At 44.9% G+C, this 20,809-nt stretch overlaps 5 protein-coding genes across 7 annotated transcripts; 3 read left to right on the top strand and 2 right to left on the bottom strand.

The window, feature by feature from the left end:
• Nucleotide 1: 1 nt before the first annotated feature.
• On the bottom strand, nt 2–2,235 carry LOC6606715 (fibrous sheath CABYR-binding protein). Its single transcript, XM_002031478.2, has 4 exons — nt 1,365–2,235; nt 819–1,297; nt 684–764; nt 2–602 (listed from the first exon to the last, which is right to left on the bottom strand). Exons 1-4 carry the CDS (start codon nt 1,546–1,548, stop codon nt 81–83), a joined length of 1,266 nt encoding a protein of 421 aa, XP_002031514.1. The 5' UTR covers nt 1,549–2,235; the 3' UTR covers nt 2–80.
• Nucleotides 2,236–2,465: 230 nt separating this feature from the next.
• On the top strand, nt 2,466–8,915 carry LOC6606716 (short-chain specific acyl-CoA dehydrogenase, mitochondrial). The gene is made up of 4 exons (XM_002031479.2): nt 2,466–2,629; nt 2,694–2,933; nt 3,060–3,145; nt 7,879–8,915. Exons 1-4 carry the CDS (start codon nt 2,596–2,598, stop codon nt 8,779–8,781), a joined length of 1,263 nt encoding a protein of 420 aa, XP_002031515.1. The 5' UTR covers nt 2,466–2,595; the 3' UTR covers nt 8,782–8,915.
• A 208-nt stretch (nt 8,916–9,123) lies between these two features.
• Nucleotides 9,124–13,153, top strand: LOC6606717 (conserved oligomeric Golgi complex subunit 1). 2 transcript variants are annotated; one of them, XM_032721095.1, is made up of 6 exons: nt 9,124–9,327; nt 9,385–10,067; nt 10,136–11,193; nt 11,253–11,918; nt 12,113–12,166; nt 12,846–12,928. In XM_032721095.1, the coding sequence occupies exons 1-5, from the start codon at nt 9,194–9,196 to the stop codon at nt 12,134–12,136; spliced, it is 2,565 nt and encodes an 854-aa protein (XP_032576986.1). In that variant the 5' UTR covers nt 9,124–9,193; the 3' UTR covers nt 12,137–12,166; nt 12,846–12,928. The 2 variants fall into 2 exon arrangements, with proteins under 2 accessions (XP_032576986.1, XP_002031516.1); XM_002031480.2 differs by lacking the exon at nt 12,113–12,166 and having other exon boundaries at nt 9,125–9,327; nt 12,846–13,153.
• LOC6606718 (glycine-rich protein DOT1) lies at nt 13,140–14,104 on the bottom strand. Of its 2 annotated transcripts, none has more exons than XR_004362023.1 (2): nt 13,878–14,104; nt 13,140–13,371 (listed from the first exon to the last, which is right to left on the bottom strand). XR_004362023.1 is itself a non-coding variant. In XM_002031481.2 (2 exons), exons 1-2 carry the CDS (start codon nt 13,976–13,978, stop codon nt 13,228–13,230), a joined length of 207 nt encoding a protein of 68 aa, XP_002031517.1. In that variant the 5' UTR covers nt 13,979–14,099; the 3' UTR covers nt 13,140–13,227. The 2 variants fall into 2 exon arrangements, 1 of the variants encoding a protein (XP_002031517.1); XM_002031481.2 differs by having other exon boundaries at nt 13,916–14,099.
• Nucleotides 14,105–18,294: 4,190 nt separating this feature from the next.
• On the top strand, nt 18,295–20,441 carry LOC6606719 (4-coumarate--CoA ligase 1). Its single transcript, XM_002031482.2, has 5 exons — nt 18,295–18,481; nt 18,542–18,749; nt 18,849–19,035; nt 19,105–19,221; nt 19,307–20,441. Exons 1-5 carry the CDS (start codon nt 18,341–18,343, stop codon nt 20,256–20,258), a joined length of 1,605 nt encoding a protein of 534 aa, XP_002031518.1. The 5' UTR covers nt 18,295–18,340; the 3' UTR covers nt 20,259–20,441.
• Nucleotides 20,442–20,809: the final 368 nt, after the last annotated feature.

Raw genomic sequence — 20,809 nt, forward strand, 5'->3', positions numbered from 1 at the left:
CTTTTCGATCAGTTTATTCACTTGCAGATAACATCAATTTAACAACTAAGGGAAAACTAATAAACACAGCATGGTATCATCTACTCAGCTGCGGGAGCTTCCTCTGCGGGGGCTTCTTCTGCGGGAGGAGCAGCCTCCTCTGCCGGAGCGGGCTCCTCAGCGGGCGGTGGCGGTGCCGCTGCTTCTTCTGGTGGTGGTGCAGGTGCCGGCTCTTCGGCGGCTTCCGGTGCAGCCTCTTCTGCTGGCGGTGGTGCAGCCTCCTCAGCCGAAGGAGGTGCTGCTTCATCCGCAGGCGCCTCTGCTGCAGGAGCTTCCTCCGCTGGCTGAGCTTCCGCTGCCTCATCATGAGCTTCTGGCTCTGCTAAAGCGGTGGCCGAGGTTCTGGCCGTGGCCGGAGCAGTACCTTGGGCAGATGGCGGCACAGTTCCGGGAGCAGTTGGCATTGGTGTTGGTCCGGCAGTTATCGCAGCAGTTGTCGGTACTGTCGAGAGAGTTACGTCATCATAGCCATCCTTCGCAGTATCCGGTGAAGAGCTAGCCCCCATTTCAGTTGGTTCAGTTGGTTCGGCACAGGGGTCTACGATTGGCTTGGTAGCCACGCGCTGCGAATTTGGCGTAAAAAAAATTACACAAATAGTTTGAATGGATTTGATACTCCCTCTTTTCGAACTCTTGTTACATACCAACATAACCTTGCGGAAGAACCTCTGAAGAACGCTCGCAGCATGTTGCCTGCGCTGTTCCTCCCCGTCGTCCTCTTTTTCCTGTTAAGTCAGGACCAAGTTGAGGGGCAGACTGTTAAAGGTAGATTCACTTACCGCTGCGCAGACGCATACGCAAACTTCTTGCGGGAACTGGAGGCGAACCCAGTATCCACGCCAAGCCGCCTGGATCGTGATGGCTGCCTGGTTTCGCGTGGCCTCGTTGATGCGCTTCAGTTCCCTGTCTCGGAAGTACTGGTAGAGCAGCTCCGTTCCATCTGCTCCACGTTCGGCGGACATATAGGCATCCACGAAGCGCTTGTAGGCACTCTCGATGGCCGGCCGTGACATGACCAGCTCCTCGTCGGTGAACTTGCACTTCTGCAGCAGTTCCTCTAGGATGTCCACATCCTCGAAGTTAATCGCCTGCTTGCCACGCCGCATCTCGCAGCGTCGTTTCTCGAGGAAGTTACGGAAACAGTCCTCTAGTACCTGGCCCATCAACTCGGACTTCTCCTTGGAGAGATCGCAGACACAAAGGTCCGATATTATGCTGTCCACCTGGCGTAGAGAGCGGTCCAAAATGGTCTTGGCCACTATAAGAAAATACAGGCATACAAAATAAAAACTTTGATACTTTCTACATTCTGCAGAAGTACTTACCCATAGCCTTTTCCCTTGTCACTATCACCGAATGCAGATAGTCGATGATGAACTGGCAGAGGCACTCCTTCTTCGGCTGACACCTTAGCACCTCCCGTGTAACATCTGATAAAAGTTCCGGCAGACCCTCCGGAACATTAATCGCCTGTTGGCGCATCTTCCCACGCTGAATCAGGTAATTCATCTTTGTTTTTCAAAAGTATGATGCAAAATTCTATAATTTTGAACAGTTTAGCTGAGAATAATATAATAATTAGGAAATGGATCAGCTTTGAAATGCCTTTTAACCGGTCTACTACGATAAGAGCAAATCAAAATAATAACTTACAGCGCTCGACAATGATTTTTACACGGACTGACTGCAAACTACCTTGCTGATGTAAAAAGTTTAGTTCTGTTTACTTGACATAGATGGCGGTAGCAAAAAAGGTGGTTCAAATGTTTAAATTGTGAAAAACAATAATACGTTATTTATACACTATTTGATCCATGAGCTTAAATGTTTCAAAAAACTGTCTCACACGTGTCCCTGAAAATTCCCAAAGTCCACACTTACTTTGTAATATGAAGGTGAGAAAATTGTAATGTGTACTTGTGTTTCATGTGGGTAAAATGCACCTTTGTACCTTTCAACGAAAGTGGGTGTGTATCGGAAATTAGCATTGCCTAATTTCGTATTCAGCCGGTATAGGAAATCAACAGGGTTCTTGGTGGATTCTTCTTTATCCAAATCCATTGAACCGCTTTCCTTTTCTGTTCTTTCAACTGATCTTTAACCCTGAAACTTGGTAATTTCACAAAGTTAGCGCCAAAACAAAATACTTTCGTTTTTGGTAGGGTAGCCCTATATAGTTAAAACACTATATACGAGCACAGTGGCGCAGTGGGGACTTCGTCGTTTAGCTCGGTAAATAATACCTTTTTTAAAATTAAACTTTAAAACTTGTTAAAAACCGATTATAAATTACAAATTTTAAACTACTAAAATTATTTTAGTAATTCCAACATTCTATTAAAAGCAATTTAAAAGAACAATTTTTCAAAATCGCTTAGTAGTTTTTAATAAACGGGACCCCCTTACAATCTCCTCCCATGGACTTCACCACCAAAAGCTGCGTATAAAAGCTGTTTTCCTCGGTTGTATTTCGATCGGCTCGTCGACGAGTGCGAAAAAGCTTTCACTACCTCGATCGCAACCGGCACTACGGGCTTGGGATCAGTTGGCGACGGAATGCAGCAGCTGATCAGAGTGGCGCGGACGTTGGGTGAGGAGGAACTGGGTGATTCACGGCTGACTGGATGATCGATTTGCCGCCTCCGTCTTCACAGGTCAACGCTCGAGCGGCACATGGAGTGCGCGGGGAATCGGTGCTGGAAACCGAGGAATCGCATGCCTGGCCGCCCTTTCCGAAACCCATCAGATTCTCCAGAAGACTTGCCGGGAGTTCGCCAATGCGGAACTGGCCCCCAAAGCGCGCCACCACGACCGCGAGGAGCTTTATCCGGCGGAACAGGTCCGACGGTTGGGAGAACTCGGTCTCATGTCGGTGACGGTACGAGAGGAGTATGGTCAGTTCCTATTTAAAAAATATGATATTTATTATATTTACATAACATAAGTGATGGTATAAGTTTTGAAATGCTATATAAATAGATCATACTAGTAGCAGTCATTAATAAACATTGATTTTTCAGGTGGTTCCGGACTGGATTACCAGGCCTATGCGATTGGCATGGAGGAGGTGGCTCGTGGTGACGCCGCCGTGTCCATTGTGATGGGCGTGAATAACCTTTTTTTTTTTTTTTTTTAATTTTTTTTATTATTTATTGAATCTTCCCTTTGTGTTAAGAGACTAACAATAAGTGTTCAAATCTTAATCTAACTTAATTAACTTTCACTTAGTGATAGTTTTTTTTTTTTTTTTTTTTTTTTTTTTTTCATTAATGCCCTAATAAGTTTATTGCTGGGCTGGGAGGTCGTTGCGGTGCAGCCGGCTTTGACTGCATACTCGGATTAGTTTTCTTGCGAGGGGATTTGTATGGGTGGTCAGCTTTTCGTTATACTTCGTTTTTTTCTCAGCTATTACTTCGATTACTAATTTGATTTTTAGGTCTCTGTGTATGTTTTCGTTTCGAAGGTACCACGGCGCTCCAGTGATAATTCTCAGAATTCTTGTCTGTGCTCGCTGAATAATGTCTATGTTACTTCTGGATGCGTTGCCCCACAGCTCGGAGCCATAAGTCCAGATAGGTTTTAAGACGGAGTTGTATAGAAGAGCTTTGAACTCCAGACTAAGTGGAGAGCGAGCATTTATGAGCCAGTGGAGGTTCCTTGCTTTAAGTTTAAGATGTTTCGATTTGGCTTCTATATGTTTGCGCCAAGTGAGCCGCCTGTCCAGATGAACTCCCAGATATGTTACCTCGTCGGCTTGTGGAATGCATATGTTATTCAAGACCAGTGGTGGGCATGTTTGTTTGTTTAAGGTAAAGGTAACCTGCTTGCATTTTTGAACATTTATTGAAATTCTCCAGTCGGCAAGCCATCGTTCTACAGATGTTAAGTGTCGGGATAGGAGTGCCGTGGCTTTTATTGGGCATTTCGAGCGACTGAGTATCGCGGTATCATCAGCGAACGTGGAGGTTGTTAGATTGTAGTCTATGGGGAAATCCGCCGTATACAGGGTGTATAAGATTGGACCCAGTACACTGCCTTGCGGCACTCCAGCTTCGATTGCGCAATCGCGTGAAGTGCTTGTATCGCATCTTATTGCAAACACTCTGTTATATAGGTATGACTTCAGTAGCTTATGTGTGTTTTGGGGCAACAGCTTGATTATTTTAAACAAAAGTCCATCGAGCCACACTCTGTCAAATGCCTGCGCGACGTCTAGAAAAATGGCTGTGCAGTATTCTCGATGTTCAAAAGCAGTACGAATTTCTGACGTGATTCGGTTGACCTGTTCGATGGTTCCATGTTTTTCTCTAAAGCCAAATTGATGTGTTGGAAGTGTGTTGTTTATTCTAAGATGAGGGCTAATCCGAAGGAGTAGCATTTTTTCAAACAGCTTTGAAAGACATGTTAATAAGCTTATCGGTCTATATGATGATGGCTGCGTTTTATCTTTTCCTGGCTTTGGAATCATTACTATGGTCGACTTTTTCCATTTTTGAGGGAAGTATCCAAGCTTGGCGATTGCGTTGAACAACAGGCAGATGTGAAGAATAGCACACTTTGGGAGTTCGATGAGCATTCTTGGAGTTATTAGGTCGTAGCCAGGCGATTTTCTTGGGTTCAGTTGCTCTTTGATAACCTTTGCTAGTTCACATGGTCGGAATTCAAAGGGTTCTTGAGGATCTAGATTGGCTGCTATTAAAGGAGGGAGAATAAATGTGTTGGTAGAGGGATTTGGTCGGAATACATTTTGTAAATGGTCAGCGAAAGCACTGGCTCTTTCTTCATCACTTCGAAACCAAGTGCCAGAGGGACTTCGGAGTGGCATAATTGGCGCTATTGGAGTCTTTAGGTTTCTGTGAGCTCTCCAAAGAGGGTACTTAGTGCTGGTGGGAGAGAGTTGCTCGATATATGAACGTTGGCTGTTTTTTTCCTCTTGTTTGAGAGCATTGGTAAGCCTGCGTGTGGCTATCTTAAGCATGTGCTTAGTAATTGGTGATCTATTAGACTGCCAATCCCTTCGTAGGCGTCGTTTATCTAATACCAGCCGCTCGATTTCGCGATTAGTTTTGATGTAGTTTGGTTTTGCATACGTCACTGGCGGGGTTGAAGCCTTTGCAGCCGAGACTAAAATGTTTTCAAGAGTTTCCGTTGACTTGTCTATATCCTCCTTTGAAGATAATGCCGTCGTTAGTTCTATGTGTGAACAGACATACTTTTGATACCTTGGCCAGTTTGTTCTAAAATTTGTGAGTCTATACGGTGGGTCGACGATGTGGGGGCGAGTTAGCATATTTAGAAAAACAGGTGAGTGATCTGATGATAAATCTGCTAGTGCTTCGGCGGTGACCATGTTGCGGGGGACATGTTTAGTAATTGCAAAATCGATCAGGTCTGGGATTTTTCTTGGGTCTGCTGGCCAGTATGTAGGCTTACCCGGGGATACATAGTCTAGCTTGTTTTCTGGCTTCGTAAGCGCATTGTACAATTGCTTACCCTTTGGCGACACAAGTCGAGATCCCCAATGGGTGTGCTTGGCGTTATAGTCACCCGCTGCGATGAACCTGTCACCTAGTGTGTTAAAGAATTCCATGAATTGATCCTCAGAGATTGGAAAGCGCGGTGGGCAGTAGACTGCGGCTAGAGTCGTTGAACCATTGTTGAGTTGTAAGGCTATGGACGTAGATTGTAAGTAGTTTTTGTCAAAATTGTTTAAGTGGTGGTGTTTTATGCGATTTCTGATGAGTATTCCAGTGCCTCCATGAGCTTTACCATCTGGATGATTTGTACCATAGAACAAGTATCCTGGTATATGAAAATTGTTTTTATTTGTGAGGTGCGTTTCTGATAGTAGCATTACGTCGATGTTTTTTTCGTAAATGAACTGTGTGAGCTCTTGTGTATGCCGTGAAACGCCATTTGCGTTCCACAGAGATATCCGTAGGGAAGCCATTATGGGGATTTTGAAGATACAAGAAGTTGAATCAGGATATTTTGGTTTTTCATGAGCTCTTGCAAAGTATTTTGCATGAACGTCATGAAGTCTTTCATGCTTTGCTGTAGGGATAGCATCATAGCTTCGATGCCACTTTGTTGTGTTTGTTGGATGTTTGTCGGTGTATGTTCGGAATGAGCAGTTCTTGTCGGTGGGGCGGGCACTTCTAGTCCGGATTTTAGGGCGCTAGCGAAGGAAATTGTTGGAGTAGTGTTTGGGACAGTTAGGGGTGGTTGAAGAATCGGTTGCGGTGAGTAGAAATTGACTTTGTTGTATGTATGTGCTGTGGCAATACGTTTGTTTAGGCGGCTCTTCAATTCTTTGTACACCACACAGCCTCTGTAGTTTGCAGTATGTTTTTCCCCGCAGTTACTGCATTTCTTCACAGACTTATCGTCCTTGTTTTTGGGGCAGTTTGCGGTAGTATGAGGTTCGCTACAGACAACACATACGGACTTAAGGGTGCAGTATGCCTTGGTGTGGCCGTATTCTTGGCAATTAGTACATTGAACTGGATTGATACGTTTGTGCGGCTCCTCCACGGTGATCCTCCGATGTAGCAAGTACTGTAAATTGTATATTGGGTGCACTTCGTTTTTCTTTAGTGCCTGGAGCTCTGGTTCGAGTTCTATTTTGAATAGTGGCTGCGGAACTTTGTCTTTGTTTAAAATATTAATAACTGTCTTTGCAGAAAAGTTTTTGGCCTTCAGAGCCTCAATTATCTCAGCTGGTGTCACTGTTGCTTCAATGCCCTTAAGTACTACCTGTAGCCCTTTGCAACTTTTTAATTGGTATGTGTAGTAGTTTTTACCAGCATCATTTAGGTATTTAGTCACTATACGGTGGTCTGCTTCTGTTTGGATCTGTAGTTTTATTTCATGAATATTTCCTTTTTTAAGTGGGATAATGTGGAACTTGCTGTCACCAATCAAAGCAACGAGTTTATTTACAAGTGCATTTGTACTTTGTTCTCGTATGAAAATTGGTGGAGGCCTGGTCTTTTTTGGCTCCCCTACCGTTTTTTCGTTGGGTTGTTCGGTCGCAGAATCAGCCAAGATAGCATATCGGTTTGAATTATTTACTGCAGAGTTTTCATTGCCGTTGTTGGTTCGATTGATTTTGGGTTGATTACCTGCCTTATTGTTTTGAGGGCTGAGCTTTCTCTTGATTTGGATGTAGCGATCCATGCCAGTCTGCACAGTCGAAATCGACTTCTGCTTTTGTTTTGATTCTTCTTTACGTGCATTATTGTTGTTGCAAACGGTCAGTGCTGCTGAATTATTTACAGCTGGCACAGCGATAATTAGTTGGGCCGCTGACGAAGTTGATGTTGTGGCAGTTGCCAGTGAGGTCACTGCACTCGTTATTGCAGTGTTACAGTTACCCGGGACGGTCGTTTGGCGCTGCGAGAGGAGCGGGGTAGGAGAGGCGGTCTCTTCGCTCCACGACTTGTGAGCCGAAGCAGGCAGAGAGGGAGAGCAAGAACGCGGTCTGTCGTTCGCTGAGGGCAAAAGTTTCGAGTTAGTTGAAAGTGAGGGTGCTCGATCACCGATTTGCGGTGAGACGAAAGAAAAGTATGCATTGTTGCGTTGTAAAGAGCGCCGGCGCTCGTCTTGTTCACATTGTCGCTGAGAACGTATGTCGTTTTGATTCATTGTTCTAAGTCCACATATAACAATTACCAGAACAATATGGAATAATTATTTATTTTAGTAAATAATTACTATAGTCAATAATTGTTAGTTGTGCAAACTGCACTTTACACTTTGTGTTTAACTTTCACTATACTGTTGTAGTTTTTAGAACTTGCTATTCGTAGCTTGAAAGAAACACGTCTCCACCCGAAGACTGTGGAATGTCTACTGAATAACCTGTACCTGGGTGCAGTGCAGCAGCATGGAACCGAGCAGCAGAAGCAGGATTTCCTGGTCCCGTACACCCAGGGTGAGCACATCGCATTTTACGCCTTGTCGGAACCCGGAAACGGATCGGATGCAGGAGCTGCCAGCACCACGGCCAAGCTGCAAGGGGACAGCTACCAAATAAACGGCACTAAAGCGTGGATATCAAACTCCAAGGAGGCCAGCGGGGGAATCGTCTTTGCCACGGTGGACAAGAGCCTGAAACACAAGGGAATCACTGCCTTTCTCACGCCCAAGGATGTTCCCGGACTTTCCATAGCCAAGAAGGAAAGCAAAATGGGCATGCGCGCCACTTCGACTTGCCAGCTGATGCTGGAGGACGTGCAGGTGCCGCGATCCCGAGTCCTTGGAGCTCCCGGTGATGGTTTCAAGATCGCCATGCAGTCCTTGGACTGTGGCAGGATCGGTATAGCCGCCCAGGCCACCGGTATCGCACAAGCTGCCCTGGAACTGGCCGTGGACTATTCGCAGAAGAGAGTGGCCTTCGGAAAGCAGCTGGCACGGTTGCAGCTCATCCAGCAGAAGCTGGCCGACATGGCCACGCGGGTGGAGATCTCAAGGCTGCTAACGTGGCGTGCCGCTTGGCTAATGGATAATGGGCTGCCCATCACAAAGGAGGCGGCGATGGCCAAGCTGCATGCCTCCGAAGCCGCCACTTTTTGTGCCCACCAGTGCATCCAGATCCTGGGCGGAATGGGGTACACCACTGATCTGCCTGCAGAGCTTTATTACCGCAACGCCCGCGTCACAGAGATTTACGAGGGAACCTCAGAGATCCAAAGAATTGTGATCGCCAACGCAGTGCTCCGCGAATTGGGAAGGGAGTGAAAACCGTTGTTGGTTTTTCGTAATTACTGCTGCCAAACAAATCAGAATACCTGCTTTTATACTTGTTATGAATGTAATTTAGTTTATCTATGCCAGACAAATGCATTTAATAAAGTAAATTTTAAAAAATGAAACGTGGATTAAAAAAATATTTTCATTTTTCGATTAAATAAGGTAATTTCCCTAACTAAAACTCTATATGTTATATTTAAATGTAACGGCTGGCACATAACAGCATATTCAACATTCCTACCAACAGTGAAATGTAAACTAACATAATTTTAACAGTCATAGACCGGCTACGTGAGAGAAAATATCGATGTTGCCAGTCATAGATACATAAATCGATTTTATTACAGCTGCTCCCTTGTTATTGTTTTCTCAATTTAAATAAAACTAATTTGTCGGCTAAATGACGGCCAATTTGTTAAACCTGAACGTGGACACGCTGTTTGAGCAGCACAGCGTGTCCGAGATAGACGCGGTGCACAAAAAGATCCAGTCGGTGGTAGAAAACAAGCGCGAGGAGTTGCGCACCCATGTCGGGTGAGTGATGTGGCACCTCCAGAAGATTTGCTGCTATAAACGTTCTAAATCTTTAAGGGAGCGGTACCGGGATCTTCTGCAGGCGGCTGACACCATTGCTGCGATGCAAACGTCGGCCGGCACACTTATGGAGCAAGTGCGACACGTGCAGGCCAATTGCCGCAGTCTAAACGAGCAGCAGCTCCTGGGCTTCCAGTCAACTGCCAATGCAAGTGCTAAGGATGCCGCACTGCAGGAGAGGAACGCCGGAAAAAAACTGCAGACCTACTATGGCACCATGGCTCAGATTAAGTTGCTCACTGCCCTGCCGGAACTTATCTGGACGCATTTGGACAACGATCGCTTCTACGCCGCTACTGAGTTGTTCATCTTCAGTCGCCACATCAGCACTGGATTGCAACTGGATGGCCAGAGTGCCCTGATGCAGAAACTACCGGTTGCACGCAAGCAATGGGAAATCCTGCGCCCCTTCCACGTGACCATTAAACAAGCCATACTGACCGCACTGGAGAGGGAGGAACTCCTACCCGAAATGGCTGTGGACTGCCTGCAGAGCCTTCTCTTGCTAGACAAAAGCGATCTGAGTACTGTGCTGAAATCCTTCTTGAACCTGCGCTCCTCTGCATTTCTGAACTGCCTGCAAAGCGGACCATCGGAGCCACGTCGCGTCAAGGACCGCATATTGGCTAGCTTAAACGTGCTGAATAGCACCGTGGACTTGCTGGACAAGTGTCTTTTGGGTAAGTTGCCATTAGCAGATATGCACACAACATTATTATTGAAATAATTGGTATTTTCTATCCTACAGGTGATAGCCTTCTCTTTAGCCGCCTGGAGGAATGTGCCTCTTCTACGTGTCCACCAAGCATTAACCGAATGGAGAGTAGCGAGCGACAGCTGGTTCATCTTTTACCCGAAATCATCGCCGGTTTTAAGCCACAATTTGATGTACCTCAGCTAACACCTGAGCAGTTAGGTTCTTCACTTCAACAATGGCTAGATAAAATGAACGCCTTGGCAGCGGCTCACTTGCAGCAAGTCTTTGCACTAGTCACCAACATGCAGACCATCCAGGATATTAAGTCCGCGGCCAGGACTAATGGTCGACCGGATTTCGTTCGCCTAGAACAGCAACTGCATCTAAAGCATAGCCAGTTAGACTTTTACGCCAGGAAGTACGTGCCGTTGATCAACGCCAGAGTAAGAGAGATCATCCGTAGCAGCTGGGCTTCCGCCATGAAGCAGACCTACGAACAGGTACTATTGCTTATTGAAGCCGGGCAGTCGCAACCGCCTCTACATATTTGGCGAGAGCAGAGCGATGATTTGCCTTTAAGCTTGGCGGCAGCGCTCAGCGATCAACCAAAGCGACTGGCTAATCGGACAAAGGGCTATGATGGCGCAACAATAGAACTATGCAAACGTTTTGACTCACATCTGGCGGATATCGTCCAGGAGCTGAATGTGATGTTACAAGAACAAACGACTAGGGTTGAGGACAAGGTTTCACTAATCGAGTTTCTGCGCGAAACGGCCGAGGAGCAGCTGACAGAGTATTTAACCAATTTGAAAGGTCTAGAGCTAAGGGAACGCCCTGCTCTGCTCCTGGCTTTGCGGAATAGTCTCGCCTTGGTCGAGCTATGCCCCAATTTAAAGCTGTGCTTCTGTCAGCCGTCCAGTTGGCGCCAGTGGACTGACAACTCGGCGGGAGTGGGAATCGAGCATTGGCAGCGCAATTGCGGCCTGATCGAAGATGAGATGCTATCCTTTTGGCTGCTCATCGTTGACGATGTGTTGGCCGGCCACAATTGCGAAGAGAAACTGCCGAAGGTCATTAATCATGAAGTGGTTCTCAGCGACTTTGCGGTAATTATATTAATAGAAGAAATTTATTTGCAACGTAACATAATTATATTCTTGAGTAGCTTTGGCAGACCTTGACACTGGAACAGCGCGACGAGGACCAGGAGCAGAGTGTTCAGTCAACCATTCGAATCCCCAGTCAGCCGCGACTCTCTCTGCAGACGTATCTTCATCAGCTAATTCAGGCATTGAATTTGGTTGTTCCCCAAACTCTGCCACCCAAGGTATTGCAAGCATTTATCCAGCGGCTCATGGGGAAACTGCTCTGCCACTACGAGGCATTGGCAAACGCAGAGTGCACCAAAGCCAGTCAAAATATTGCCCTGCAACTATACTTTGATCTTAAGTTCCTGGAGCGCGTGTTCGCCATTTCACGTGAGGAACGGACTCTCTACGACCAGATTCACGCCCAGCAGAACCAACTGCGTGACTACATAGATCCCTTTGACTTTGAGCTGTTTGCCGAGCACATAACCGCTCATGTTTCTCGAGCTGCAAGCCGTCTGCAGGGTGAACTGGGAGTGCTGACTCCATCGGCAGCTGTTCCCAGTCAGGGCGCAGCTGCTGCCACTTCTTTGGCCCATGAAGCAGATCCCAATGTGCTGTGTCTCAGCTCCTCCGGATCCACGTCGCTGTGGTTCCCGCTGCTGCCCATTGTGATGCCTCAAGCAGCCGGAAGAGTTACTAGCACAGAGCCGAAATCTCTGGCCCAAGAGTCAGTTGAGAAAGTGAGTATAAAGTGTGATGACATACAGAGCTGTCGGCGTTGGCTTCAAGAGCATAAGCTTTACCATTTGGTGGTTTATTTATTATTCGAAATAAATTAGGTAAAGCATAAAATCGACAGCCCTAATAGATATACAGTTTATCTTTTACCAACTTTATCAAGTTATAATGCTACGTTCCCATGTTTCTTTCCTAGGATTTCTATCGACTGCATTCCTAAGTCAATAGTTTCAACATTTACTCTGGTTGGGTAGGAATGTTATTTGATTGTTGATACTTTGTTATCATTCCTCGTATGCATGCTGCATGATATTGATTGTTTAACCAATACTTATTAAGAGTGAGCAAAATAGCCGCATTGGTCTTATTAGGTGCTTCATTTCCAAATTTGAAAACCTCTTCAAGTTGAAGCAGCAGTTCAATTAAACTAATTTGGTCCATCCAGCAATAAATAAACCAGAATGCCGCAAGACAAATTTTAATTAGGTGCAACTTTCTGCCGCCCCTTCTCAACCGCTCCTCCCTACTTCGTCCGCAAATGGTTGGCAAAAGTTTCGCTTGAAACCCAACCCGAAATTTCCAAGTGGATGGCCAGAACATCGGCAGAATGATTATGTATATATTACGGCGGTGTATACGAGTGCCTTAGATGCTAATTAATGAATCGCTGCAATTATTGAAATCAAATCGCTGGGCAAATGTTAATTTATGGCCATGGCTACTTGGCCGTTACTCGCATGTTTTGTAATTAGCTGCGATCTCCGCCGGTATAAATCGTTCTCTAATTATGTCTGCTTTCCATTTGTTGCTGTTCGCTGCTCGCTATAAATCTGAGAGTTCAGCGGCAAATTAACAGATTAATCAGACAAACTACCAATTAATAGTACTAATTAATTAATAACATTTCCCATTTTATCCCTCTATCTCAGACGGCGACAACGACGCCGACGAGGAAGTCGGGTGGCAATGGAGCCCGCAAGGGAGACAGCAGCAAATCCAAATCGAGCGCAGCTTCCTTCTTCGGGATGTCCCAGGAGTGGTTTCGCTAGAGGATTCAAATCAAGTGGCCTGTGAAGTGCATTCGAGTGGAATGCGGATGGGATGCTCTTCCATTGTTAAGCCGAGCATTCAAAATGTTTAACCTACATATATCCAAGCGTACTTGTAGTAGAAGAGGCGGGCAGCGCCCAGTAATTGTAAGAAAGTCACATACATTATAGAGATACTCGTATATACACCCTGATATCACTTTTAATTTCAACTTAACTCTAAATTTGTAATTTTTAATGCGCTTTGATGTTGCCATGGTTGCTATTTCTTGCCTCCCTTCTTGCCACCGCCTGCGGCTGCCTTTTGGTCCTGTCCTTTCTTGGCTCCACCTTTGTCACCGCCGCCTCCATCGCCGCCTTTGTTTTTATTTCCGGAGCCACCGCCGCCACCAACGCCGCCCTTTTTCTGTTGGCAAAGAAACACGGAAAGATTTCGCTTTGAGCTGGGACCGAGCAAATAACGGTTGTTTAAGGTTGCGCAGCGAAGTCAGTAAATGAAAAAAGGTTAGTTGTGCCAGGATTGCAATGGGGGGACCCTTGTTCCAAAGCGCCAGGAATTCTCTAATTACATACAGCAGCAGCTATTATCCGCATGATAAAATGTAATCTAACCATTATTTGTGGTCTACAATAACGTATTAATATAAACAGGTAGCACCAAACACCTTTGTAAAAAAATTGTATGCAAATTTTAATCGCAAAGTTAATAGTTCTAGTGCACTAAAGTTTTTTAAATAATTTGGCAATGCTTTTAAAAAGTTTTTGTTTAGAAAGTTGGTCAAAGAATTATTTTAAAATTGTGGAAAAGTAGGGATAAAGTTAAATATTGTTAAATTGCTACTTGGAAGTTTAGTGGGTACATGAGCTGAATGAGCTGGCACTAAGATGAGGATTACAAGTAGTTAGACTCACAATTAGTACGCAAGTTGCATAACACAAATATTGCTTACATTGCCGCCGCCTCCACCACCGCCACTTCCTCCTCCTCCACCGCCACCCTTATTTTTACCCATTCTATCAACTTCTCGGAAAGGCGATTATTTTATTTATTTGGTTTAGTTTGCGGTGCTTGCTACTGTTGGCTTTGGCTAGAGTAAACTTATGCCAGAGCTGGCAAATTGCAACTAATAAGCATCGCCATTGCCGCAAAGCGAAATGCATGAAATTAAATCATTTGGCCAGAAAAAGAAGGCCAAAATGAACGTTGAGAGCAAAACACAAAATGCGCAACAGTCAAAGGCGGAAGGGAAAGGCGCCAATGAATTTGGGCGTCGATGGGAGCGGGGGATGGGTTGGTTGGGAGGAGATGACCAGGGGGATTTGGCCCCGGGTAGAGGAGACCTGACTGCAATGGCCAATGCCTCTTTACTGATTTGATCACCGCCCTGGCACCTCTCTTTGCGGCCGGTAGAAATGGGAAGTGTTTCTCTTGCGGCGACCGTTGGGGATTATTTTGTAGTGCTTCTCCTCCATCGCTTTTTGGCTCTTTGCTTCCGATTGCGATTCTGATTCTGTTTCTGTTTCGGTTTCGCATTTGCATTTGCATTTGGCCATATGCGCCCATGGCCATGGCATTGACATTGGCCACCTCTCGCATTTCTGGTTTGCGGCCAATGGAAGGCAATACGTCGGTAATCCCATGGCTCACTCGCGAATCCCACGGATACGGGCAGTGCAACAAGATGCTATTTATAGATGCAACGAGAATCGATGCTGCTGATAGCCTAGGCCAAGAGAGATTTTGGCGAATTTCAGTCGGAAAGAAATGGCCCTGAAGGCGATTGAAAGCGTTAATGTATGCAGAAAGAGAAGAACGGGAAGATTGAATGAGGGAGATAAACCAGGGGACGGCAGAATTGATTATGGGTTTAGGGAAGTAATTTAATTGGAGACTATGGGCAACCTAAAAAAAGTTAATCAGCACAGATATACCATTTAATCTCCATTGCACTTTCTAATGTATGATACCTGTTTTTAATTATTTGTATAGACTTGTTTAAGGGTGTAATATAACTATATTGAATATATTTCATAAAACTTGCTGAATAAACTATGCATATGAATAACTTATTCGATTTTTTTAAGGCAGGTATATGATATGCTTGATTATATAATAATCATATATTATAATTATCTTTCAATAACTGGTATGTTTATTTATAGACCAAAAAGTAAACATTACATTAGATATTTGGGAACTACTTTTATCATTTATAAATCAGTTTATTAAATTAAATAGCATTTTTTATCAAATTACATTCGATAACTTTAAAACGAAAAACTTACCATGCTGCTTTAATTACGACGAGTCCTAATTGGACTGAAATACATTTAACAGATTTCCACCTGCCTGCGTTCCAAAGAAAACTGTCCAAGTCTGATTTTCTTCATATGCTAATTACAGTTATCAAAAAGTTTTTCTGTCGCTGCCAACGGACACTGGAAACTCAATGCATACATAATGAGACATTCTACTTTTCCTGCAGCTTTTCCTTCGGCTTTCCCGCTTTTCCCCTTACAACAGATGTTGGAAAATGGAGAGCGAGCCAGAGAATAAGTCGGAACACCCGTTGGTGTCAGCTAATTAAATTAGATGTTCTATATGGTGAGCCGTAAGTGAAACCGATATCATCCGATGAAAATGAAAGCACCACGACGACGAGGAGAACTCAACAAGTCGAAATCTGCACATGGCAACGAGCGCGGAGCCAAATTAGAAGTGAAAAGTATGAAATAAGCTCATAAAATTACGCTCACACATGCTCGGGAAAACAGATTTGGAGCAGAGGAGCTGGAAAAGGAGGAGGGAGACACGTATCCGCAGGCGAGGCTAACAAAGTCGCAGGTCCGGACATTTGCTGCAGGTGCGGCAGGCGAAACTTGCACCTGAAAGATAAACCACCTCACCTGCCGAGCTGGACGGACACTTTGAATTTAAACGAAATGGGCGGACTTTCTGGGAATGGCTAAATACATACGGAAAAGCGAGAGAGACAGTCGGGATAAGTAAGGAATTGGCTCTGTAGAAGTGCGGAACTTTAATTAAGTTTTGGTTCTCCCAGCTGACTGACATCTTGAATTACAAATGAAAAACTTGTGTGCGGCAGTGGAAGGGAAAGCGGCCAAAGGAAACGGGCCAAAAGAAGCGACACAAAAAAGATTTAAAAAAAGCGGTATAAATAAAAATAAGAGAGAATGCTTTAGTCGACTTACCCAACTATCAGATACCCGTTACTCAGCAGGTGCAATTGCCAACGCTAAATTTCATATTCACTCATATTTAATTTCAGACGGACATAGTCAGATCTACCCGACTACTGATCTTAATCAATAGTATATTTACTTTATATATACCTCTGCCTGTTACATACTTTGCAATGAATCTGGTATACACTTTTACTCTACGTTACTCGTATACGAGTAACGGGTATAAAAATGAAATGAAAGAAAAGTGAGTGAAAAACCAGGAAAAACCAGTGCATAATAACACACTGAACTGCAAGAGGTGGAGGTGCAGGAGCAAAAAGCAGTTCCTGCAACAGAATGCGAATAAGTTGCACAGCCAGCAACTCACGAAAAGAAAATAAAGAAAAGCCGATCCACTGGGCGGGAAACCCAAACAACTACCTCAGTCTGTTAGCCAGTTAGCCGCTATAAGAATACCCAACTAACTGGGACCGCGAACATCTTTCAAGTGGCCGGCCCTTAAAGTACGCGAATCCCGAAATCGAACAAGAGCAGCAGCGACAAAAGTATGTAGTTCCATTCATGGACGGCCAGAGGAAATTCTTCCGGCAGAAGGGTGTATACGGATACGGATTACCCTAAGATAAGCCCGTGCCGATTATCAAATTCGATTTCCTCCGTTTCACGTAATTTGCGCCCGGGATGACGATAGTTTCTGCTCGGAAAAATTAATTCCCCACTTCAGTTCATAACCCGATAAGATTACCACCACAAATCAAAGCCTGTCTGTGATGTCGGGTACATAAACCACCAGTACACCTTATCGAAATCCCATTAAGCCATTACAACTAAGCCCACACCGCGAGCGTGGACTTAGTTCCCAGGCACTTCGATCTTAACTGCCCAAAACAACACTATCGTAAACATACTTATAATCGAATGAAATGGAAAGCTATATAGTTGTTGAAAACCAGCTTTAATGATCCGATGAAGGAATTGTTAATACGCGTTGGAATGTTATGAAATATGAAATACAATGAAAATAAAATAAAATCTTTAATAAAATGTAAAATCAGCAGTACCCCAGATTATTGTATTTACCAAGGTAAACCATTAGAGCAACCACAAGTCTCCTGTAACCGGAACTTTATCTGCGAACGAACTTCATCATCGGCAGCCTTGCCACAGAATTGGGTTTTGGTTCACGTGCCACCGGGAACGGAAAGTTGATTTTCTCTGCCGGCTGCCATTGCTGGAAAATCAGGAAACAGATGTTTTCAAATATCTTGCAAGCGAACTTTTTCGCCGAGGTATTTAAATAACGTTTTCGCTGCACCAACTTTTTGTCAGCCGCAGCGCGGAAAAACGTCAAAATAAAGGACAAAAATGTAAGAAAAACCATTGAGAGATGGCTGAAAGAAAACCCATTCAATTTCACTGAATGGGTTGTATTTCATTTGGTGGAATTTCCCGAATTATCGTGGCTGCGTTGAATAGGGTATCATGTTGTATTCATATCAAAAGGCCGGCTAAATATATCTCCAAGTAATCCGAAGGTAAACATATTAAGAGCGCGTGTCCATATCGATAATCCATTGGTGACTAATTAAAATGTGGGAAAAAAGTCAAACTTTCCGTTCAGTCTCTGGTATCACGCATTTAAAAGTCATAAGGTATTTCCAGATTAAAGTCCAAAGGTTATTAACCAAATTTCAGTTGCCCCAAAAAAACTACGGGGATTTTTTGCATTGAGTTCCCTAAATATCTATATCTACATAAAACAGAGGCTGAAGGGCTTTGGTTTAAAAATAAATACTATCTCCTTCTCCCACAGAGAAGGGGGAAAACACAACCCGGAACGAAGATAAAACCCTGTGGCAATTAGGGATGGGGCTGTTCTCATTGACCGGCAAGTGGCCAAAAGTTAATAGCTCTTATCACGACTAAGGACACCCTTCAATTAAAGAACCCAACGCACGCTATCTGATTAGTTTCAATAAATATATGCATACATGCCAGTCGGGTGGTCAACTTTGGTCAATGCCTTTTATCTTAGGCCTAGGCCATGCTTATCACCTGCAGATAAGCTCTCGGCGATCCGTGTCTTTATAAGTAGCCCCTCCGTACGAATAGCTCCACAGATAGTGGTCGATCTTTCGGGTGTGCATTCAACCTTTATTGCAGCAAAAATGTCCAAGTTACCGTGCAGCTACAATGCGGAGAACAAGATCTGGAAGGGTATTCCGCAGAACAACCCCTTCAAGCCGGAGACCTCCCTGGGTCGCATCATCTTCAAGAACATGAGGAACTGGCCCAAGAACGTGTGTCAGGTGAGTGAAGTGGAGACCCATCTGCTCCGAGCACTTTCCTAATGTGCTGTGCTTCATCAGATTTCCGACTCCGAGGGCGTGGAGGTCACCTTCGGGCAGGCCCTCACTTGGGCTATTCGCATTGCCCAGCACCTGAAGAGCCGCGGTCTCGACCACAAGGATATCATTGGCATCTCTGCCAGGAACACCACCTACATTATGCCCACCGCCGTGGCCTGTTTCTTCCATGGCACTCCCTTCCAGTCGGCCAATCCAATTCTTGAGGAATGTACGTAACAAAACGTTTATTGACATAATATAATATAAATTAATATTATCAGGGTATATCCTTTAAAATAATATTTTATATGTTCTACTACTTTTTTAGCTACCCTTAAGCACCTGTACAACATTTCCAAGCCAAAGATTATCTTCACCGATGCCGATCACTATGACAAACTGTACTCGGCTACCAGCGCGTTCAAGCCAGAGATTATCCTTACCACCGGAACTAAGGATGGTGTCCTCAGCATTCAGGATCTGCTGCATCCAACAAAGACAGAGTTCTTCTATCAGTGAGTGTGCCGCATAGCAAAGGTCTAGAAAAACAAGGTGTGATTTATATGGTACTCCATCTATATTAGGCCAACCCCGCTGAAGGAAGGACCTTCGCAAACCGTTGCGATCCTCACCTCATCCGGAACTACTGGAATGCCCAAGGCTGTGTGCATCTCGAACGATATTCTTACACAAGAGACAGTGTAAGTTATGCTATATTAAGAACTTAATTTAGGTATATTCAAATTTATACTCAAATTACAAAACGTTTTCGAACTCTTTTTACAGTTTTGTCAATGGTTACGATACCATCTTCATTTCGGCCAGTTTGGACTGGATCACTGGATTGTGGGCCACCATCTTCAGCACGGTGAACGGTTGCACTAGGATCATCAGCAGCAAGCCCTTCGCCGCGGAATACTTTGTGTACTTAGTGAGCAAGTACAGCATCACATATGCACTGATTCCGCCAGAGCACTGCTGTTCCCTGCTGGATTGCCCCACTGCCACACCGGAGAAATTGGGCAGCCTGACGAAACTGAACTTCGGAGGTGGACGGATGACTCAGGCCACCGTGGAGAGGATCAAGAAGCTTGCTCCTAATGGAGTGCTGAACTCGTCCTACGGCATGACTGAGGTTGGATTCATAGTGTTCAACCACGGACACTTGAAGCTCACCGCTGCGGGCAACCCATTGCCCGGAATTCAGGTGAAGATCGTGGACGACGATGGTAACCAATTGGGTGTGAACCAGACCGGCGAGATCATTGTGCACAACGGCTTCAGCTGGAACGGATACTTTGCCGATCCGGAGGCCACCAAGGAGATGCAGGACGAGGAGGGCTGGTTCCACACGGGCGACATGGGCTACTTCGACGAGGACGACTACCTCTACATGACGGACCGCAAGAAGGAGGTGCTCAAGTGGAAGGGTCTGCAGATGTGGCCCGCCGAGGTGGAGGCGGTCATAGACGAGCTGCCGGAGGTGAAGCGGGTGTGCGTGATCGGAGTGTACGACGAGACCCAGGGAGATGTGCCCGGTGCCCTGGTTGTTCGGGAGGATAATGCCAATCTGACCGCCCAGCAGGTGATTGACCACGTGGCCAAGCGACTGCCCGACATCCAGAAGCAGCTGCGAGCTGGTGTCCAGTTCGCCGATGAGATTCCCCAGAACCACAATGGCAAGGCAGTTCGCCAATACGCCCGCGATCTCTTCGTCGCCTTGTCCAAGAAGAACTGAAAACTGCCGTGCTTTCGTTTGGAATAATTTATCCTTGATTAAGTTTATTAAGTTAGGCAATCCTGATTTTCGATTTCTTTCGTCTGAATTTGCCCTTCAAACACTTCTGTAAAGTCGCCCACAACGTTCAATTCTCAGAATAATGACTCTGTGCACATTTTAAATAAACAAAATGCTAAAGTATATTAAGGACTATTTTCCACACACATATAGGTACATTTTTTAGAAACTCGTAACTTGTAATCTAATTCCTCAAAGTGGTTTTTTATTTGATAAGCCACCTTCATTAATTTTGCTAAAGTCCACCTACTGTATCCTGGGTCAAGGACACGTCACAAATCTCTGCGAAATACCCACAGCCCCAATAACATTTCAAAAAACAATTGCCGATTTGATTAACGCTGCCATCCCATCAATTTGGTTATAAAAATATTGTGTGAGTTTGGGCGGGAATTTGGGCCATAACTCAACTGGAATTGTGTCGCTGTTTCTTTATGGCTAAACACTTTCACTGGGTAAACAAAGAATTGCCATTTTGCGTCAAGGGCCGT

The sequence above is a fragment of the Drosophila sechellia genome, chromosome 3R, assembly GCF_004382195.2.
Source record: "Drosophila sechellia strain sech25 chromosome 3R, ASM438219v1, whole genome shotgun sequence".
NCBI classification, from domain to species: Eukaryota; Metazoa; Arthropoda; class Insecta; order Diptera; family Drosophilidae; genus Drosophila; species Drosophila sechellia.